At 47.5% G+C, this 19,566-nt stretch overlaps 1 protein-coding gene across 3 annotated transcripts; it reads left to right on the forward strand.

Annotated features, from left to right (window-relative positions):
* The first annotated feature begins 1,711 nt into the window (after window positions 1-1,711).
* Window positions 1,712-11,547, forward strand: ptpn23a (protein tyrosine phosphatase, non-receptor type 23, a). Of its 3 annotated transcripts, XM_037274712.1 has the most exons (25): window positions 1,712-1,954; window positions 2,939-3,013; window positions 3,088-3,215; window positions 3,326-3,402; window positions 3,527-3,576; window positions 3,641-3,772; window positions 3,836-3,916; window positions 3,999-4,130; window positions 4,208-4,255; window positions 4,330-4,386; window positions 4,463-4,521; window positions 4,603-4,682; window positions 4,759-4,873; window positions 4,936-5,001; window positions 5,077-5,222; window positions 5,315-5,626; window positions 5,691-5,845; window positions 5,927-6,258; window positions 6,331-8,911; window positions 9,053-9,237; window positions 9,313-9,417; window positions 9,582-9,720; window positions 9,796-9,909; window positions 9,986-10,009; window positions 10,585-10,715. In XM_037274712.1, the coding sequence occupies exons 1-24, from the start codon at window positions 1,871-1,873 to the stop codon at window positions 9,995-9,997; spliced, it is 5,265 nt and encodes a 1,754-aa protein (XP_037130607.1). In that variant the 5' UTR covers window positions 1,712-1,870; the 3' UTR covers window positions 9,998-10,009; window positions 10,585-10,715. The 3 variants fall into 3 exon arrangements, with proteins under 3 accessions (XP_037130607.1, XP_037130605.1, XP_037130606.1); XM_037274710.1 differs by lacking the exon at window positions 9,986-10,009 and having other exon boundaries at window positions 10,585-11,547; XM_037274711.1 differs by lacking the exon at window positions 10,585-10,715 and having other exon boundaries at window positions 9,986-10,372.
* The last annotated feature ends 8,019 nt before the right edge of the window (window positions 11,548-19,566 follow it).

Below are 19,566 nucleotides of genomic sequence, written 5' to 3' on the forward strand. Positions count from 1 at the left end.
CGACGGACCTGTCATGGCCTCCATCCTCGTGCCGACGCTCGGTGCGCTTTGATATGCTAATGACAATCTTATTTGACGCTAAAAACTCCCAATACTGTTGTTGCCACATATCAGAAAAACAAAAATGCACAGTGATTAGGGAATAAGGAGTCAGCGATATCATCACAAGCCGTGAGACGATTCCACACGCAGGCAGGAAGAAGCACATGACCACATCGTCTTCTATTTCCTGTTACAATCGACATGTGCCATTGATTACCAGGAAGGCAAAGCGAGAAAGGACGGCGATGATCAGGACGTCACATCTGCACGAGCAGGTCACCTTGGACCGGAGCCAAGCTGATGGTGAGATGTTTCGCAAACAGCTGACAACACACACATACACGCAAATGTGCTTATATAATAAGATAAATAAGAAGGTAGTTTACATCATGAGATGAAAAATGATGTAAGCTCAACCTCCCACAGAAGAGCAACATGTTCCTCTGATGGTTGTGTATCCATGGCAACCAACCACACTTGTGCTGCCTTGCAACACTCACGTTGCACTAATATCGTTTGTTCTCATAAAACCCACACATGAACATCCGCATGAGTTTTTCACCAACGCTAGTTGGATTAAAAAAGCCTTACTATACATTATCATTATAAAAAATGCCTTACTATACATGGTGATTTAAAAAAATATATATATAGATTATAAGCCTTATATATAGGTCATTTTTTTTGTTTAAAAAATGTGTGTTGAAAAAATGCCTTACTAATATAAATGAAACATGAATACATTATAAATGAACTATAAATTAAATATTGCAGTATGAGAGGGATGTGACAAACGTGCTGTTTGTTTGCGATGTTACTGTGAGGTGAATACATAAACGTCAGCGTGACAGCAAGAAGATGAAGTAACCATGGCAACAGCCCTCAGAAACATCACTGCAGTGACTCTACTGTCTTCCTCTCCTCCTCATCTTCAGTCTGATAAGTTGGCTCATTATGAAAAGTCATTTGGTGAGTCTAACTTTCCTCTGTCATGTTTTTCTTTCTCCCTCCATCTTGTTCGCTGTCATCCTGCCTTCTTCCTCCTCCTCAGTTCGTGTTCGTGTGTGTGTGTGTGTGTGTGTGTGTGTGTGTGTGTGTGTGTGTGTGTGTGTGTGTGTGTGTGTGTGTGTGTGTGTGTGTGTGTTACGCGCGCCTACCTGTGGCTGCATCAGCATCCTGAGCCGTGGTCGCCATGGTGACGTGTCTGGAGACGTTCGCCACTGAGTTGGCCTCGTGTTTGCACGAGCACACAGCGCCCTCTGCTGGGGAGAAAAAGAAGACAATGTGCAAAAGGTGCAATATTACGAAAATAAGTAGTATTTGGGGAAATTTGCTAGAATATGACTTTGGTCACAGATTAAAAATCATAATGTTTCAACTTGGAAAAATAAAAGTTTATTCTGGTATATTAAACCATGATATCGCAACAAAATAAACCTACTTCATTCTTGGGAGGCTACATTTTATGGTGACATCAATTTTTTCCTTGTAAAATGGTTACAAACGTTTTACTCCCACAAATGTGAACGTTTATTTCCCTCATAGAACCAGGAAGCAAGATTGTTGAAACGTCAACATTGCTAAGGTCAAGGTCCAAAACGTGAGAAAACGCCAGTGGCGATATCGACTACATTTCCCACAATTCCAAGCTCTTCGGCTGTCTCCGTGACGTCGTCGCACTTCCCGTTCAAGCGTGGACAGCTCCATGACACAGTTGTTTGGGGAAAGGAACCAACCGAGTGCGTCTTCGTGAGCCTCCTGCCTCCGCCACTACAAGCCGACATCGAGTGACATCCTCGCGGGCTAGAGGGCATCGCTAACCGCCGCCATGGAGGCGGTTCCCCGCATGCCAATGATATGGCTCGATCTGAAGGAAGCGGGAGACTTCCAGTTCAACTCGGCCGTCAGGCAGGTGAGCTGGGCGGGGACGTGGAGCGACGATTGGGGTGGGGTGGGGGAGCAAGTGCCCTCAAAGTGGCCGTAAACAAAACAGCTTTGACCGGATCCGAGGCGGAGTTTGTCCTGCTAAACATCCAGGAGAAGTTACCAGAAGGCCCAACTGTTCAGCCTGCCTTTTTTGTTTGCAATCGTTAGCTCCGTGTTAGCTAAGCGCTCGCTAACTAAGCCGTTGGTGTAAATAGCTGGCAGCTAACGAAAAAGCTAAGATGGCTGATAAGACACAAGTGGACCAGAACCGGGCCCAGCTGGACCGTCTCGAGCTGGCCGACTTGGGTCACTGTGATATGAAGTCTATCGGTTATTGGACCTGCTCAAAAAGTCCCTCTCGTAAACAACGAGTGGGCCGCCATGGGCTCCAGCGTAGGAAAACTTTTATGTCTTTTGTCTCCCTCGATAGGTCTTTAACTTTGATTGCTTCCTCGTTTTTCATAAACAGGTCAAAGACGTTATCATCACAAAACCATAAATCTAATGAGTCCTACTCGTGTGACGTCAGAGCTCATTCGCTGAGCACAAGAAACTTCCCGAATGTCATTTGAAAATGATTCATCTTTTTTCTTCAATCATTGCCAATGCTATTTGTTGAAAGGCATTTTAATAAGAATAAAAAAACTTCCACAATATGAAATATAACCTAATATGTGACTTTGTGCTATAAAGGTTAGGAAACACTGTATGCCTTAGCCCTTTGTGAAACGTTCTATAATGTGTTGTCAAATGTCTGACATACATGATGCGTGCTGTTCTCAATTGCTTTTAACATGTTGAAATGTTCCAGCCTTGTATGGTGTGTGCCAGAATGATTTGTGATGTGTTTGAGGTTTGTCTCAAAGCTTTGCAGCAAAGATTGGGATGGATCATAAGAAAATAAAGTGCGAAGATTTCAAAAAGTGCTAATCGCGTATTGAAGAGCTGGCATTTGTCTGCCATCTTCCAGTACATCTTGAAGAACTACAACGAGAATCCCGACAACTACAACGAGCAGCTGAAGAAACTGGAGTCGCTGCGGCAGGTGGGGTGCAAGTCACATGATGTGACCATAACTGGATGGACCACCTGAAATGCGTTCATGCGTTGGTTCGTCAGAGCGCCGTGAACGTGACCAGAGACTTTGAGGGATGCAGCACGTTGAGGAAGTACTTTGGTCAGCTTCATTACCTCCAGAGTCGCGTTCCCATGGCAACAGGACAGGAGGCAGCTGTGGCCGTTTCATGGTATGTGTGTCACATGATGTCTTTTTTTTTTTTCCCCCTTGAGACAACTGAGTCTGCAAAGTCAATACAACAATAGTTGAGTCACTGATAAAGAATTTGTGTGTGTGCAGGACTGAGATCTTCTCTGGTAAAACAGTGACCCATGACGATATCAGCTATGAGCAAGCGTGTATTCTCTACAATCTTGGTGAGATGAAAAATGTCACTTTTTTTTTTTAACTACATTCAGGACATCACAAAAATCCCAAGAGCCATTAAGCCAAGTCAATTGAAATATTAGAAAAACAAATCTCACCTGTGTTGACTTGTAGGCGCTCTGCATTCCATGTTGGGGGCCATGGACAACCGCGTGTCTGAGGAGGTATGATGCAAATAAACACACCTCAAACAACACACACACAACTTCTCACACTTTGTGCTTCCAGGGGATGAAGGTGTCATGCACACACTTCCAGTGTGCAGCAGGAGCTTTCTCCTACCTGAGTGACCATTTCAGTCACAACTTCAGCGTAGACATGAGCCACCAGATCCTTAACCTCAACATCAATCTCATGCTGGTAGGACACAAGCATGCACACGCACGCAGGTCACAGAGACTGACCTGTATGCGTGTGTTTCAGGGTCAGGCTCAGGAGTGTCTTCTGGAGAAGTCCATGCTGGACAACAGGAAGAGCTTTCTGGTGGCTCGCATCAGTGCTCAGGTGGGCGTTTCTCTCTCCCATCAATCATTCCAGTTATGACATCACGGCGCTACTAAGCGCGTACGCTGCGACGCCTACCCAGGTGGTGGATTACTATAAAGAGGCCTGCAGAGCTCTGGAGAACTCTGAGACGGCCTCCATGCTGGGAAAGATTCAGAAGGACTGGAAGAAGTTGGTCCAGATGAAGATCTACTACTTTGCCTCAATCGCTCACGTGAGTGTGAAACGTTCACTTCTGTGTGTGCGTGCGACACCCCGATCTTCACCCGCACCACACTTTCTCCTCAACAGTTCCACATGGGCAAACAATCGGAGGAGCAGCAAAAGTTTGGCGAGCAGGTATGCACGTACAAGAGGTTGCTAGCCATGACTGCGTGGTGTTTGAGTGCGTGCGCCTTTGTGTTTGTGTGCAGCTGGCCTACCTTCAATGCGCTTTGGACAAACTGTCTGAGGCAATCAAGTTGGCCAAGGTACAGAATTTCTCCGCGCAGCATCACACTGGTGATGGTGGTGGTCTTACCTTACAAAGCATGTTTTTGTATCCAGGGTCAGCCTGACAGTGTGCAGGAGGCCTTGCATTTCACCATGGATGTCATTGGTGGCAAGTAAGGAAGACTTTTTTTCCCCCCCCCAAACTTCTCGAGTCCCCCACCACAGTTGACTTGAATTGAATGGCCTATTTGTAGATACAACTCTGCCAAAAAGGACAATGACTTCATCTATCACGAGATCGTTCCTTCTCATGAATCGTTGACAATCGTCAAAGGTATCAAGGAAGCTTCTTAAAATCAGAATGATTTTTCTGGGTCGTTTAAGAAGATATTGTGCCCTGATGTGTGCAGGCGCCCCTCTGGTCAAAGCTCTACCTGTCAACCCCACGGACCCGAGTGTCACCGGACCGGACCTCTTCGCCAAGCTGGTGCCGATGGCAGCCCATGAAGCCGCCTCCCTCTACAGGTGTGCACCTGTGCTCTTAGCCTGTTAGCACATTAGCTGCCACTCAATGTTTGTGTTTACAGCGAGGAGAAAGCCAAAATGCTGAGAGACATCATGGCCAAGATCGAAAGCAAGAGTGACACACTGGAGTGAGCCGAGTGCACATGTAAAAAAGGGGGAGAACGCTAATTGCTAAGTTAACAGCTCTTCTCCCGTCCCTACAGGCAGTTCATGGACTCCTTGGGGGTGGAGGCTGAGTCTGTAGACAACCTGGACATGTACAGCCACATTCCGCCCGTCCTGATGGAGAAGTGCGCAGCTCTTAGTGTGCGACCTGACACCGTCAAGAGTCTTGTCCAGTCCATGCAAGGTCCGTGGCGCGGCTCTCAATCTGGGCTCCAGGGGAACCCGAGTGTTTGCAAACCTTTGCCGTAAAAGCCGAACCTCTGTTCTACGCTTCAGTCCTCTCGGGCATCTTCACCGAAGTCGAATCGTCCCTGCGAGAGATCCGAGACGTTCTGGAATCCGATGAGGCCGGCGAACGGACTCTGCCCGAATCCGTTGCCCCTGGCGAGGTCCACCCGACGGACCACGCTCAGGTTCTGGCAGAGTTCCAAAGGGACCTGGAGAAATACATGGAGGCCCACGAGAAGGCCAGCTTCACCAACACTGAGCTCCACCGGGCCATGAATCTGCACATCAGCAACCTACGTCTGCTGGGCGGACCACTGGAGACCCTGAGAGACACCCTGCCCCGCCCACAACTTAGCGAAGGTAAAAATCGGCATGAGGGACTGTTTGAAATTCTGTCTGACAGACATGGTGCTGTGTTGAGCAGAGGACATGGCCGGGCTGCAGTGCATGAAGCGCATCTTGGGGAAGGTTCAGGAAATGAAGGACCAGAGAGTCAATTTGGAGAAACAACTACGGGAGCTCATTGAACAGGATGACATCACTTCCACCCTGGTCACCACTGAGAAAGCCGACACTAGGGTATGTCGTTTTAGGGGGAATGTCTGAACTCGAACCAGAGCTCCAGACCTCAGAAACGCTGTCCACACTTTGTACTTTCAGGACGTGTTTGAGGAGCAGCTGAAGAAGTACGAGCCGGTGAAGGTCTACATTGAGCAGAATCTGGCAGCCCAAGAGAACATCCTGAAGGCTCTGACCGAGACCTACGTTCAGTACGCATCGGTCCGCAAGAGCCTGAGCGAGACGGAGCAGCAGTTGACCGGCACGGTCCAGGGCCTGGTGGGCTCCTACGAGGCCTACGAGGACCTGATGAAGAAGTCGCAGGAGGGAAAGGAGTTCTACGACGACTTGGAAGCCAAAGCGTCACGTCTGTTGGAGAGAGTAAAGACTTTGTGTCAGAGCAGGATGGAGGAAAGGCAGCACTTCCTTGACCGGTAGGTTTTCTTGAAGTTTTCAACTTCCGTCCGTCAGCATAGCCTTACCTCTGCTCTCCTTGTCACCACAAGCCACAAGAAGCCTCCAGCGAGACCTACAGCAGCAAAGCCTTCCTTGAAGCCAAAATCTCAAGACGAAGACTCCTCCAGTCTGGAGGATCCAGAGTTAGCCCAAATTAACGCCGCTATCTTGGCCTTATCAGAAGACAAGCCAGGGGAGCTTCGCAGCCTCCCACCAGACATTCCTTCTCTTCCCACCTCTGCGCTTCATCAGCCGCGTCCAGAAGCGTTCCTCCCTCCGGGTGCCAGCAGCGGCTCATTGCCTTGGCCCGGTCCCTCAGCTGCCGGGCATCCTCGATTCCCGGCCCATCTCCCGTCACCGGAACTTCTGGCTCGGATCGCGCATTTTCCAACATCTGGCACCTTGCCAGTACCAGGACCTTTGGCATGCAGACCTATTCCTCACATGGCCCCCCAGATGCCCCCACAACAGGCGGCTTACAGGCCTCAAGTTGGTCATGCCCCAGTCCGCCCTTCAACCACAACTGTGGACACCATTCAGACACCCATACCCAGCTACGCTCCGACGCCTCACTACCCTGTCCCACCCTCAGTTTCTCCTGCTTACACGGGGTCCCCTATCCCACCTTCAGTTTCTACTGGCTACACGGCCTCCCCCATCCCACCCTCAGTTGCCCCACAGATGGGTGCAACTGCCTACCCCCAATGTGGGCCTCAAATGACACAACAGAAGCAGTTTCCGAATCAGTACCCACTCCCCATGGGCCAACCCTTGCCCTCAGGCTACCAAACTGGACCGAGATCACTCCCTACCCCTCACCCTCAACTGCAGGCCTACCCCCATGGATACATGCAGGCGGGAGCCCCTCCTCACCTTGGCCCCCCTTCCCAGCCGGGAGCACAGTTTGGGGCCCCACCACAGTCGGTGGCTCTTTCGCAGCTTGGCCACCGTCCGCAGCTTGTCCGCCCACCACAGTTTGGCGGCCCTCCGCAGCCTGGCCCCCCTCCACAGCTTGGCGCCCCTCTGAGGCCTGCCACTCCTCTGCATCCTGCCGCCTCACCACAGTACCCACAAGTGTTCCCAGGTCCGAGGCAGCAAAACGGCTACTCGGCTCCCCCACAGATGCCCCAAGGCTACCAAGCCCCTCAGAACTACGCCCCCCAGCAGCACCCTCAGCTGATACCAGGCCCCATGCCAACTCGGGGCCCCATGCCTGCGCAAAATGCTCCTCTCCAACTCCCCCCAACATCTCAGACTGTACCGCCTGTTTCTCAAGCTTACCTTCCGCACCAACACCTCCCAATGCATCCCGGCGGCGCCCAGCAACTTGGACCCCATCCACAAATGACAAGTGGCCCCGCGGGGCCGATGCCTCCTAGCAGCCAGACAGTCCATCCCCAACATCACCCACAGATGCCTTCTGCTTCACAACCTCATCTGCTTCCTGGTGCTCAGGTCCACCATCCTAGGGCTCCCATAGGCCACATGTCCCCCGTCTCTATTGCCCCGCAGCAGCAGCAGCAGCACCCCCACCCCGGACATCCTCCCATTCCAAACATGCCTCAGCCGCCCATGACCATGCCCAATCACACCCATGTCCAAGGCCACCAAACTGGGAGTGTTTGCTTTCCCGGAGGGGCCCCCATGATCCCTCAACAGCCTCTGGCAATGCAGTCCGTCGGCCCCCAACAGCCTCAGCCCTCTCTTGGCGTGGCCCACTCACAGCCTTCTATGTACCCATCAGGTCCAGGAGCTAACGTGCCCACAAGTGCCCCACTGACATCACCTGCTCTTGGCCCACATGGTCTCCATCCTCACATGGCCCCCCAGCACATACTCCACCCCTCTCCTGGAGGTCCTCCCATTGGACAACCAGCTCATACTCCCTCCCAATCGCCTGCACAAGCTACATCCCCCACACCTCCTGTGGTTCTGACACCCCAGCAGAGACCCAGTGTTTCCCCCAATATGGGGAGCACACTTCCGCCAACTCTTCCGGCTCCCTCGGCTCTCTCTCCTCCATCTGCTGCTCTGTTCCAGCTTCAGAACTCCAGCAGCCACGACCTCCTTTCCTCCAGTCCTGAGAGCCAACTGGGAGGCACAAAATCCCCCACCAATGTCCTCCAGCCCACTAAAGCAGACCCACAAGAAGGGGAGCGTCGCAAGAAAGACTTCCAGGGAGTTCTTCTGATCCAAGGCGATCCGTACGAATCTCCAGAGCTCGTCGCCCGCCTCAACACTGAATTGGACGATTTCCGAGCACAGGCCGAGTCACTGGAGGAGCCTTCGAGCGGTGAGAAGGGGATGTCAGTGCTGGACGTGTACTGGAAAGATCTCCAGGAGCAGCAGGAGAGGGACGCCCGGCAGCTGTCCATCGCCATCGCCCGCTGCTACACCATGAAGAACCGGCACCAGGATGTCATGCCCTACGATCTCAACCGTGTGCTGCTCAAGTCGGGCAAAGACGATTACATCAACGCCAGCTACATCAAAGACTTGTCGCCATTTTGCCCCCAAATCATTGCCACACAGGCGCCACTCACCGGCACCGCCGCCGACTTCTGGTTAATGGTCTACGAGCAGAAGGTCTCCTTGGTGGTCATGCTGGTGTCGGAGCAGGAAGTGGACAAGGTACGGCGATTGCATTGACCATCTTGTGGATTCCAAGAAACTATGTTGATGTGAAGGTTGAGTGAAAAGTTGAGAGTCTTTTGTAAACTACAAGAAAAACTGTCAGCTTGGTTTGTGATGGAGTTATTTCTGCCCCGCTAGGGAAAAGTGGTGCGCTACTTTCCGACGGAGCGCGGCCAGCAGATGTCTCATGGTCCCATCAAGCTCAGCCTGACCACACACAAGACCACGGCCACTCATGTGGAGCGCATGATCAGCCTGCAGTACAATGAGCAGAGCCTGAAGCGCACCGTGGTCCACCTGCAGTTTACTTCATGGCCAGAGCTGTACGAGCGCTCGCTTCCATTCCTGCCTTGTTTGATCTTTATATTCCTATGACGTGTTCCTTTTGTGTCCACCAGGGGGCTTCCTGAAAGCATGAGCAATCTGCTGCACTTTGTTCGGGAGGTCCATGGACACTACCTGCACCAGAGACCCATGCACATGCCCGTGGTGGTCCACTGTAGGTAAGACTACAAATCCATTACAGATGAGTCGTGAGTAAGGTTGTCATAGATAACAAAACCACTATTACTAAAATACAATGTAATAATGCATGATGAGTAGGGTAGTGCTGGTATTGCAACACTCCTTGGTGGAGATCTTAAATAGAACTTGCTCTGTGCCATAGCTCTGGCGTGGGTCGCACTGGGGCCTTCTGTCTGCTGTATGCGGCGCTGAAGGAACTGGAGGCGGGGAACGGCATTGCCGACCTGCGGACCCTCGTCATGAAGATGCGGCAGCAGAGAAAGAACATGCTGCAGGAGAAGGTTTGACGTCATCCCAAAAAGGTTGCCGCCGCCGCCGGTGTACTTCACACGACTCATTCGTGTCGTCCCGCGCAGCTGCACCTCAAGTTCTGCTACGAGGCTGTATCGTGGCACGCGGAGCAGATCTTGCTACAGCACGGTGTCTCCGTGGTCAACTTCAGCAAGAACGCCGCCGCGACCAATTCCAAGGTAATCGCACTTACACATTCAAACAAGCCAACGCATGCAGTTTACACAGAGATGTTTGTTTGGGTCTATTCCACAGAGAAGTTTCTAGTCCGAAGAGAAGGTACTTGTCCCGAGTGAAGGTTCTAGTCGTAAGAGAATAATCTTGTCCCAAATGAAGGTTCGAGCGCTGAGGTAGTTCTTGACCACAGAGAGAAGATTCTACACCCGAGAGAAAGTACTCAAGTCCCAAGGGAAGGTCCTAGTTCTGAAAGAAGCTACTATTCTAGGTGCTAATTTAGAGAGAATATTTTCATCCTAAGAGAAGGCTGTAATCCAGAGGGAAGGTTGTAAATACCAAAGATTGGTTTACTCCTGTGTGGAAAGTTGTAATCCTGGGGAAGGGTCTCAGTCAAGAGAGAGAGAGAGAGAGAGAGAGAGTTAAGTGCCAATACAATGATCTAGTCCCAAGGGAGCGTTCTATTGTAAAAAATGTTTCAGTCCAGGGAGAAAATACGAGTCCTTAGATAAGGCTATAGTCCCAAGAGAACTGTAACAGTCTCAAGGGAAAGCACTATTGCCATGAAGAAGTTCTTTTTCAAAAGAAGGTTATAGTCAAGCGAGAAGACTCTAGTCGTCAGGGTACGCTCTGGTCCAACTGCAATAGTTGCTACCGTCACTTCCTGGTCTTGTTTGCAGTCGTATTCCCGCCAGGAGTCCCAGCAGGACTTGGTTCTGGGTGCTGACATGTCTATCAGCTCCATCCAGGCCACCATCGCCAAGCTCAGTGTACCACCCCCGGGTGACCTGGTCTCAGGGGACCTGATCCTAGATGATGATGATGATGATCCACCCCTCTCTCTTTCGCCACCCATCCACTTACCAAATGACCCCAGCCCCTCTCTGGAACTTACTTTCCCGGGGTCACCCTCTGCCTGCTCAGAGTCGCCCCCTGCCGCTCTCTCCCCTACGGCGCCGAACGGCCTGGTTGCGGCATCACCGCCACCCGAGACGCCGGCCACCCCGCCGCCAACCTCTTCTTTGGAGCTGCTGGCCTCACTGGCCCCTGAGGCCTTCTCCATGGAGGGTGGCGGCGGTGGGGGGACCAAACGTGTGACCAAGCAGAGCTTCCTGCAGCCAGTGGAAGGCCAGGGGCTCCATGGTACCAGGAGCGTCGAAAGCACCGACCCCCTCAGCGGTTTAGACCCCCTCTGGAGCCTCAACAAAACCGAAAGCAAATAACTAAAAACATCTCAGCATGCATCACTATCCACTTGGTGGCACTTTGTTAAGGTGACCAATCATCCAATTTATGTTTGTAAATATTTTAATGTTTCACTAATTGTCAACAATTAAACAAACTGAGTTAGACATCATGCCGCATCAAACCTACTTAAAAATTGCGTACCAAGTCTTATGAGATAATAATTTATGTCAGACCAGAGGGATGAGGTGGGCGGAGTTTCGGCCGCTTGTTTTTTGAAGCAATTTTTGAGCACAACTAAGCAGGGCGCACGTATAGCTTTTGTATTTTGCAAGTATAACACAGTAAACACACCTGTGCTTTTGATCTGAGTACGACTTTGTTGCACTCTTGGATCTCGCTAGCGCTATTTAAGTTGCACTTGAGCAAGTAAATAAAGAAATCGCATTGTATTATCAGTGTTAGTGATGTGCATTCCTGTTCTTTTAAGTTTACTGAATCTTTAGAATCAGTTCACTCAAAAGATTCGTTCAAACGAATCGATCAACGAATCGTCCCCCCCCACATACACACTGATCCGTTTTTTTTTTGGGTTTTTTCTAATAACACACACAACTAAGCAATACACCTCACAATACACCAGACCAAAAAATAATCAAGTAAACACACGGTAATGTCGACAATGGCAACGCACGCATTTTTCTCTATATTACAACATCCCGTGGAAATAACCCATATACATGAGACAATACAACTACACACTAGGGGTGTAAATCGCGGGTTTTGTAACGATACGATATATCGATACAAAGAGCCACGATACGATATTTGCCGATATCATAAAGCCTGCTGTGATTCATTCACGATACATCACGATATAGAGCTCTACGATCGATATAGAACAATATCCTGATTTATAACAATTCATATGCAAAATCAACAAGGTACTGCAAACTCTTTATTTAGGAAATTACAAAGTGCTTCCAAACGAATGACTTGAAGCCCAAAGGGGAGCGAATTTCCTCGTCTTCTTGGACAGACACTAGCCATAGCACCAGCCCAGGAGCCGCGTAGTTGTCGGCTCCCCTTTCACGTGCCTGCTCTGCTCACAACACAACACGCCGCGCACTGCTCCCGGAAAGAGGAAGCAAGCAACAATGAACTGGATTTCAAAATAAAGTCGCGGCTAATGTCCGAGGTCAAAAACGGGCGATATAGATCGATGTTTACGTTTAGCATCGATGCCAACAAATCGTAGAGCATTATATCGATTAATCGATGTGTATCGATGAATCGTTACACCCCTAGTTTCAAACTACTTTTAGGGTTTCTAAGAATAGGGTATCTAACTAGGCTTTCAAAACTAGGGTTAGGGTTTCCGACCATGGTTTCCAAGGAGTTTTGCCATTGCTAATTAGGGTTTCAAACTAGGGTTAGGGTTTCCGACTAGGGTTTTAAACCAAGGTTAGGGTTACAAACTAGGTTTTAAAGCTAGGCTTAAGGTTTCCAACGAGGCTTTCAAACTACTTTTAGGGTTTCTAAGATTAGGGTTTCTAACTAGGCTTTCAAAACTAGGGTTAGGGTTTTCGACTAGGGTTTCCAAAATTAGGGTTAGGGTTAGGATTAGGGTTGGGGTTAGGGTTTCTAACTAGGCTTTCAAAACTAGGGTTAGGGTTAGACTTAGAGTTAGGGGTAGAGTTAGAGTTAAGGTTAGAGTTAGGGTTAGGGTTACTAACTAGGCTTTCAAAACTAGAGTTAGGGTTAGGGTTTCTAACTAGGCTTTCAAAACTAGGGTTAGGGTTTCCGACTAGGGTTTCCAAGGAGTTTTGCCATCGCTAATTAGGGTTTCAAACTAGGCTCAGGGTTTCCGACTAGGGTTTTAAACCAAAGTTAGGGTTTCAAACTAGGTTTTAAAGCTAGGGTTAGGGTTTCCAACGAGGGTTTCAAACTACTTTTAGGGTTTCTAAGATTGGGGTTTCTAACTAGGCTTTCAAAACTAGGGTTAGGGTTTTCGACTAGGGTTTCCAAAATTAGGGTTAGGATTAGGGTTGGGGTTAGGGTTTCTAACTAGGCTTTCAAAACTAGGGTTAGGGTTAGGGTTAGGGTTACTAACTAGGCTTTCAAAACTAGGGTTAGGGTTAGGGTTTCTAACTAGGCTTTCAAAACTAGGGTTAGGGTTTCCGACTAGGGTTTCCAAGGAGTTTTGCCATCGCTAATTAGGGTTTCAAACTAGGCTCAGGGTTTCCGACTAGGGTTTTAAACCAAGGTTAGGGTTTCAAACTAGGTTTTAAAGCTAGGGTTAGGGTTTCCAACGAGGGTTTCAAACTACTTTTAGGGTTTCTAAGATTAGGGTTTCTAACTAGGCTTTCAAAACGAGGGTTAGGGTTTTCGACTAGGGTTTCCAAAGTTAGGGTTAGGATTAGGGTTGGGGTTAGGGTTTCTAACTAGGCTTTCAAAACTAGGGTTAGGGTTAGAGTTCGAGTTAGGGTTAGGGTTAGGGTTACTAACTAGGCTTTCAAAACTAGAGTTAGGGTTAGGGTTTCTAACTAGGCTTTCAAAACTAGGGTTAGGGTTTCCGACTAGGGTTTCCAAGGAGTTTTGCCATCGCTAATTAGGGTTTCAAACTAGGCTCAGGGTTTCCGACTAGGGTTTTAAACCAAGGTTAGGGTTTCAAACTAGGTTTTAAAGCTAGGGTTAGGGTTTCCAACGAGGGTTTCAAACTACTTTTAGGGTTTCTAAGATTAGGATTTCTAACTAGGCTTTCAAAACGAGGGTTAGGGTTTCCGACCAGGGTTTCCAAGGAGTTTTGCCATTGCTATTTAGGGTTTCAAACTAGGGTTAGGGTTTCCGACTAGGGTTTTAAACAAAGGTTAGGGTTACAAACTAGGTTTTAATGCTAGGGTTAGGGTTTCCAACGAGGGTTTCAAACTACTTTTAGGGTATCTAAGATTAGGGTTTCTAACTAGGCTTTCAAAACTAGGGTTAGGGTTTCCGACCAGGGTTTCCAAGGAGTTTTGCCATTGCTAATTAGGGTTTCAAACTAGGGTTAGGGTTTCCGACTAGGGTTTTAAACCAAAGTTAGGGTTTCAAACTAGGTTTTAAAGCTAGGGTTAGGGTTTCCAACGAGGGTTTCAAACTACTTTTAGGGTTTCTAAGATTGGGGTTTCTAACTAGGCTTTCAAAACTAGGGTTAGGGTTTTCGACTAGGGTTTCCAAAATTAGGGTTAGGATTAGGGTTGGGGTTAGGGTTTCTAACTAGGCTTTCAAAACTAGGGTTAGGGTTAGGGTTAGGGTTACTAACTAGGCTTTCAAAACTAGAGTTAGGGTTAGGGTTTCTAACTAGGCTTTCAAAACTAGGGTTAGGGTTTCCGACTAGGGTTTCCAAGGAGTTTTGCCATCGCTAATTAGGGTTTCAAACTAGGCTCAGGGTTTCCGACTAGGGTTTTAAACCAAGGTTAGGGTTTCAAACTAGGTTTTAAAGCTAGGGTTAGGGTTTCCAACGAGGGTTTCAAACTACTTTTAGGGTTTCTAAGATTAGGGTTTCTAACTAGGCTTTCAAAACGAGGGTTAGGGTTTTCGACTAGGGTTTCCAAAATTAGGGTTAGGATTAGGGTTGGGGTTAGGGTTTCTAACTAGGCTTTCAAAACTAGGGTTAGGGTTAGAGTTAGGGTTAGGGTTACTAACTAGGCTTTCAAAACTAGAGTTAGGGTTAGGGTTAGGGTTTCTAACTAGGCTTTCAAAACTAGGGTTAGGGTTTCCGACTAGGGTTTCCAAGGAGTTTTGCCATCGCTAATTAGGGTTTCAAACTAGGCTCAGGGTTTCCGACTAGGGTTTTAAACCAAGGTTAGGGTTTCAAACTAGGTTTTAAAGCTAGGGTTAGGGTTTCCAACGAGGGTTTCAAACTACTTTTAGGGTTTCTAAGATTAGGGTTTCTAACTAGGCTTTCAAAACTAGGGTTAGGGTTTCCGACCAGGGTTTCCAAGGAGTTTTGCCATTGCTAATTAGGGTTTCAAACTAGGGTTAGGGTTTCCGACTAGGGTTTTAAACCAAGGTTAGGGTTACAAACTAGGTTTTAAAGCTAGGCTTAAGGTTTCCAACGAGGCTTTCAAACTACTTTTAGGGTTTCTAAGATTAGGGTTTCTAACTAGGCTTTCAAAACTAGGGTTAGGGTTTTCGACTAGGGTTTCCAAAATTAGGGTTAGGGTTAGGATTAGGGTTGGGGTTAGGGTTTCTAACTAGGCTTTCAAAACTAGGGTTAGGGTTAGACTTAGAGTTAGGGTTAGAGTTAGAGTTAAGGTTAGGGTTAGGGTTAGGGTTAGGGTTAGGGTTAGGGTTACTAACTAGGCTTTCAAAACTAGAGTTAGGGTTAGGGTTTCTAACTAGGCTTTCAAAACTAGGGTTAGGGTTTCAGACTAGGGTTTCCAAGGAGTTTTGCCATCGCTCATTAGGGTTTCAAACTAGGCTCAGGGTTTCCGACTAGGGTTTTAAACCAAAGTTAGGGTTTCAAACTAGGTTTTAAAGCTAGGGTTAGGGTTTCCAACGAGGGTTTCAAACTACTTTTAGGGTTTCTAAGATTGGGGCTTCTAACTAGGCTTTCAAAACTAGGGTCAGGGTTTTCGACTAGGGTTTCCAAAGTTAGGGTTAGGATTAGGGTTGGGGTTAGGGTTTCTAACTAGGCTTTCAAAACTAGGGTTAGGGTTAGGGTTACTAACTAGGCTTTCAAAACTAGAGTTAGGGTTAGGGTTAGGGTTTCTAACTAGGCTTTCAAAACTAGGGTTAGGGTTTCCGACTAGGTTTTTCCAAGGAGTTTTGCCATCACTAATTAGGGTTTCAAACTAGGCTCAGGGTTTCCGACTAGGGTTTTAAACCAAGGTTAGGGTTTCAAACTAGGTTTTAAAGCTAGGGTTAGGGTTTCCAACGAGGGTTTCAAACTACTTTTATGGTTTCTAAGATCAGGGTTTCTAACTAGGCTTTCAAAACTAGGGTTAGGGTTTCCGACCAGGGTTTCCAAGGAGTTTTGCCATCGCTAATTAAAGTTTCAAACAAGGGGTAGGGTTTCCGACTAGGGTTTTAAACCAAGTTTAGGGTTACAAACTAGGTTTTAAAGCTGTTAGGGTTTCCAACGAGGGTTTCAAACTACTTTTAGGGTTTCTAAGATTAGGGTTTCTAACTAGGCTTTCAAAACTAGGGTTAGGGTTTCCGACCAGGGTTTCCAAGGAGTTTTGCCATTGCTAATTAGGGTTTCAAGCTAGGGTTAGGGTTTCCGACTAGGTTTTTAAATCAAGGTTAGGGTTACAAAGTACACACTGATTCGTTGGCAACAGTCTCCCTAGTGTTAGCTCGTGAGTGAACGATTCGTTCAAAGGAACGGATCTTTTCAGTGAACGAGAGTGAACGAATCTCTTGCTAAAGGGATTCGGGTTTTTTTCCAGTTCATATGACTTCAACCAGTAGGTGTCGGTAATGCGCATTGAAGCTGGTGCCACCTCGCCGAAAAACAAAACGAAGAAGAAATTGACGTCACTTCCCGTTCACCAACTCAACGGCTCTGTGAGTGAACGAGTGAGTGATTTGCATTTCCAGTTCATCGCGAGAACGGATGAGTGAGTGATTTGCATTTCCAGTTCATCGCGAGAACGGATCAGTGAGGAAACGAATCCTGACTTTCCCGTTCGCGAACGAGTCAATGGGTCAACTGCCTTCCTTCCTTCCCGTGCATCAACGAATCAGTCAGTGAACGTGTTGCGTCTCCCTCCTGGCGTGGACTCTGTAAGCCAGAATGTCGATTTACGATGGAAAGAAAGAACCACTCACTGAAACACTACTTCTTTTATGCTCGTTTTCTCTAAGATAACGGCTAACTTTATTGCATGAAGAGATGCGCCGTTATGCAACAACGGGGAGACTATGCTTCTCTTTGGCTAATCTTTATTTTAAATAGTAGTTTTTAAATAACGTGTATGCATATATACGCCTAAATATTCTTATCCAATATATCTACTGCAATTTCACATTAGATTGCTGTTTGGAAATGTACTTTTATTATTATTTTATTATTATTTTAATAAACATTTATGTTAAAACTTGTCTGGTGTTTTATTCCTTGTTTTTATATTCGCCAATTAAAACATAAAAATCTGACATTTGGTTGTTATATGAGTGGGTGTCCCCCAAAATAACAAATGTCGGCATAAAGGATTTTTTTTCCAACCTTTTATTCAAACACAAACACATTCGGTATAATAACACCATCAACTACAATCCAACAAATACAAAATTAAAACATCAATGTCGGCATAACGTGTGTATGCTGGCATAGCAGCAACGCTGTCTGTCACTCACTCGTGAATCTTCGCGAGCGAACCTGATGTGCCTAATGGAGTGTCCGAATGACGTCACAGATCAAACAGCCAATCAGAAAGTGGGGGTGAGGGCGGGTGTGGCACTTTTCACTTTCATTTAAGCTTTGACTATGATTTTTCCCTAATGAAGTGGCCTGTTATTAGGTACACTTGAAAATGGCGGTGTACCTAATGGAGTGTCTGACTGACGTCACAGATCAAACAGCCAATCAGAAAGTGGGGGTGAGGGCGGGTGTGGCACGTTTCACTTTCAGTTAAGCTTTGGCCATGAATTTTCCCTAATGAACTGGCCTGTTATTAGGTACACTTGAAAGTGGCGGTGTGCCTAATGGAGTGTCCGAGTGATGTCACAGACCAACCAGCCAATCAGAAAGTTACCCTCGTTAAGCGCACCTGCGTGAAAAGTTTTAGCCACTTTCACGTTCTGCAGGAGCTAAAACTTTTCACGCAGGTGCACTTAACGAGGGAATCACACGGACACTCCATTAGGTACACCGCCATTTTCAAGTGTACCTAATAACAGGCCACTTTATTAGGGAAATATCATGGTCAAAGGTCACAGGTGTCAAGCTCTAGTCCTCAGGGCCGCGTTCCAATATGTTTTCCAAGTTACCCTCGTTAAGCGCACCTGCGGGAAAAGTTTTAGCCACTTTCACGTTCTGCAGGAGCTAAAACTTTTCACGCAGGTGCACTTAACGAGGGAATCACACGGACACTCCATTAGGTACACCGCCATTTTCAAGTGTACCTAATAACAGGCCACTTTATTAGGGAAATATCATGGTCAAAGGTCACAGGTGTCAAGCGCTAGTCCTCAGGGCCGCGTTCCAATATGTTTTCCAAGTTACTCTCGTTAAGCGCACCTGCGGGAAAAGTTTTAGCCACTTTCACGTTCTGTAGGAGCTAAAACTTTTCACGCAGGTGCACTTAACGAGGGAATCACACGGACACTCCATTAGGTACACCGCCATTTTCAAGTGTACCTAATAACAGGCCACTTTATTAGGGAAATATCATGGTCAAAGGTCACAGGTGTCAAGCGCTAGTCCTCAGGGCCGCGTTCCAATATGTTTTCCAAGTTACTCTCGTTAAGCGCACCTGCGGGAAAAGTTTTAGCCACTTTCACGTTCTGTAGGAGCTAAAACTTTTCACGCAGGTGCACTTAACGAGGGAATCACACGGACACTCCATTAGGTACACCGCCATTTTCAAGTGTACCTAATAACAGGCCACTTTATTAGGGAAATATCATGGTCAAAGGTCACAGGTGTCAAGCGCTAGTCCTCAGGGCCGCGTTCCAATATGTTTTCCAAGTTACTCTCGTTAAGCGCACCTGCGGGAAAAGTTTTAGCCACTTTCACGTTCTGTAGGAGCTAAAACTTTTCACGCAGGTGCACTTAACGAGGGAATCACACGGACACTCCATTAGGTACACCGCCATTTTCAAGTGTACCTAATAACAGGCTACTTTATTAGGGAAATATCATGGTCAAAGGTCACAGGTGTCAAGCTCTAGTCTAAAATGTCAGTGTACCTAATGGAGTGTCCGTGTGATTCCCTCGTTAAGTGCACCTGCGTGAAAAGTTTTAGCTCCTGCAGAACGTGAAAGTGGCTAAAACTTTTCACGCAGGTGCGCTTAACGAGGGTAACTTGGAAAACATATTGGAACGCGGCCCTGAGGACTAGAGCTTGACACCTGTGACCTTTGACCATGATATTTCCCTAATAAAGTGGCCTGTTATTAGGTACACTTGAAAATGGCGGTGTACCTAATGGAGTGTCCGTGTGATTCCCTCGTTAAGTGCACCTGCGTGAAAAGTTTTAGCTCCTGCAGAACGTGAAAGTGGCTAAAACTTTTCCCGCAGGTGCGCTTAACGAGGGTAACTTTCTGATTGGCTGGTTGATCTGTGACATCACTCGGACACTCCATTAGGCACACCGCCACTTTCAAGTGTACCTAATAACAGGCCAGTTCATTAGGGAAAATTCATGGCCAAAGCTTAACTTAAAGTGAAAAGTGCCACACCCGCCCTCACCCCCACTTTCTGATTGGCTGTTTAATCTGTGATGTCACTCAGACACTCCATTAGGTACACCGCCATTTTCAAGTGTACC

This window comes from Syngnathus acus, chromosome 16 (genome assembly GCF_901709675.1).
Source record: "Syngnathus acus chromosome 16, fSynAcu1.2, whole genome shotgun sequence".
In the NCBI taxonomy this organism is placed as follows: Eukaryota; Metazoa; Chordata; class Actinopteri; order Syngnathiformes; family Syngnathidae; genus Syngnathus; species Syngnathus acus.

Excerpts from the sequence above, each read along its gene's own strand:
- ptpn23a (XM_037274710.1), top strand. The coding sequence starts at position 1,871 with ATGGAGGCGGTTCCCCGCATGCCAATGATATGGCTCGATCTGAAGGAA. Across the intron at positions 4,874-4,935 it reads GAAGCCGCCTCCCTCTACAG|CGAGGAGAAAGCCAAAATGC; the intron begins GTGTGCACCTGT and ends TTGTGTTTACAG. Across the intron at positions 9,721-9,795 it reads AGAACATGCTGCAGGAGAAG|CTGCACCTCAAGTTCTGCTA; the intron begins GTTTGACGTCAT and ends CGTCCCGCGCAG.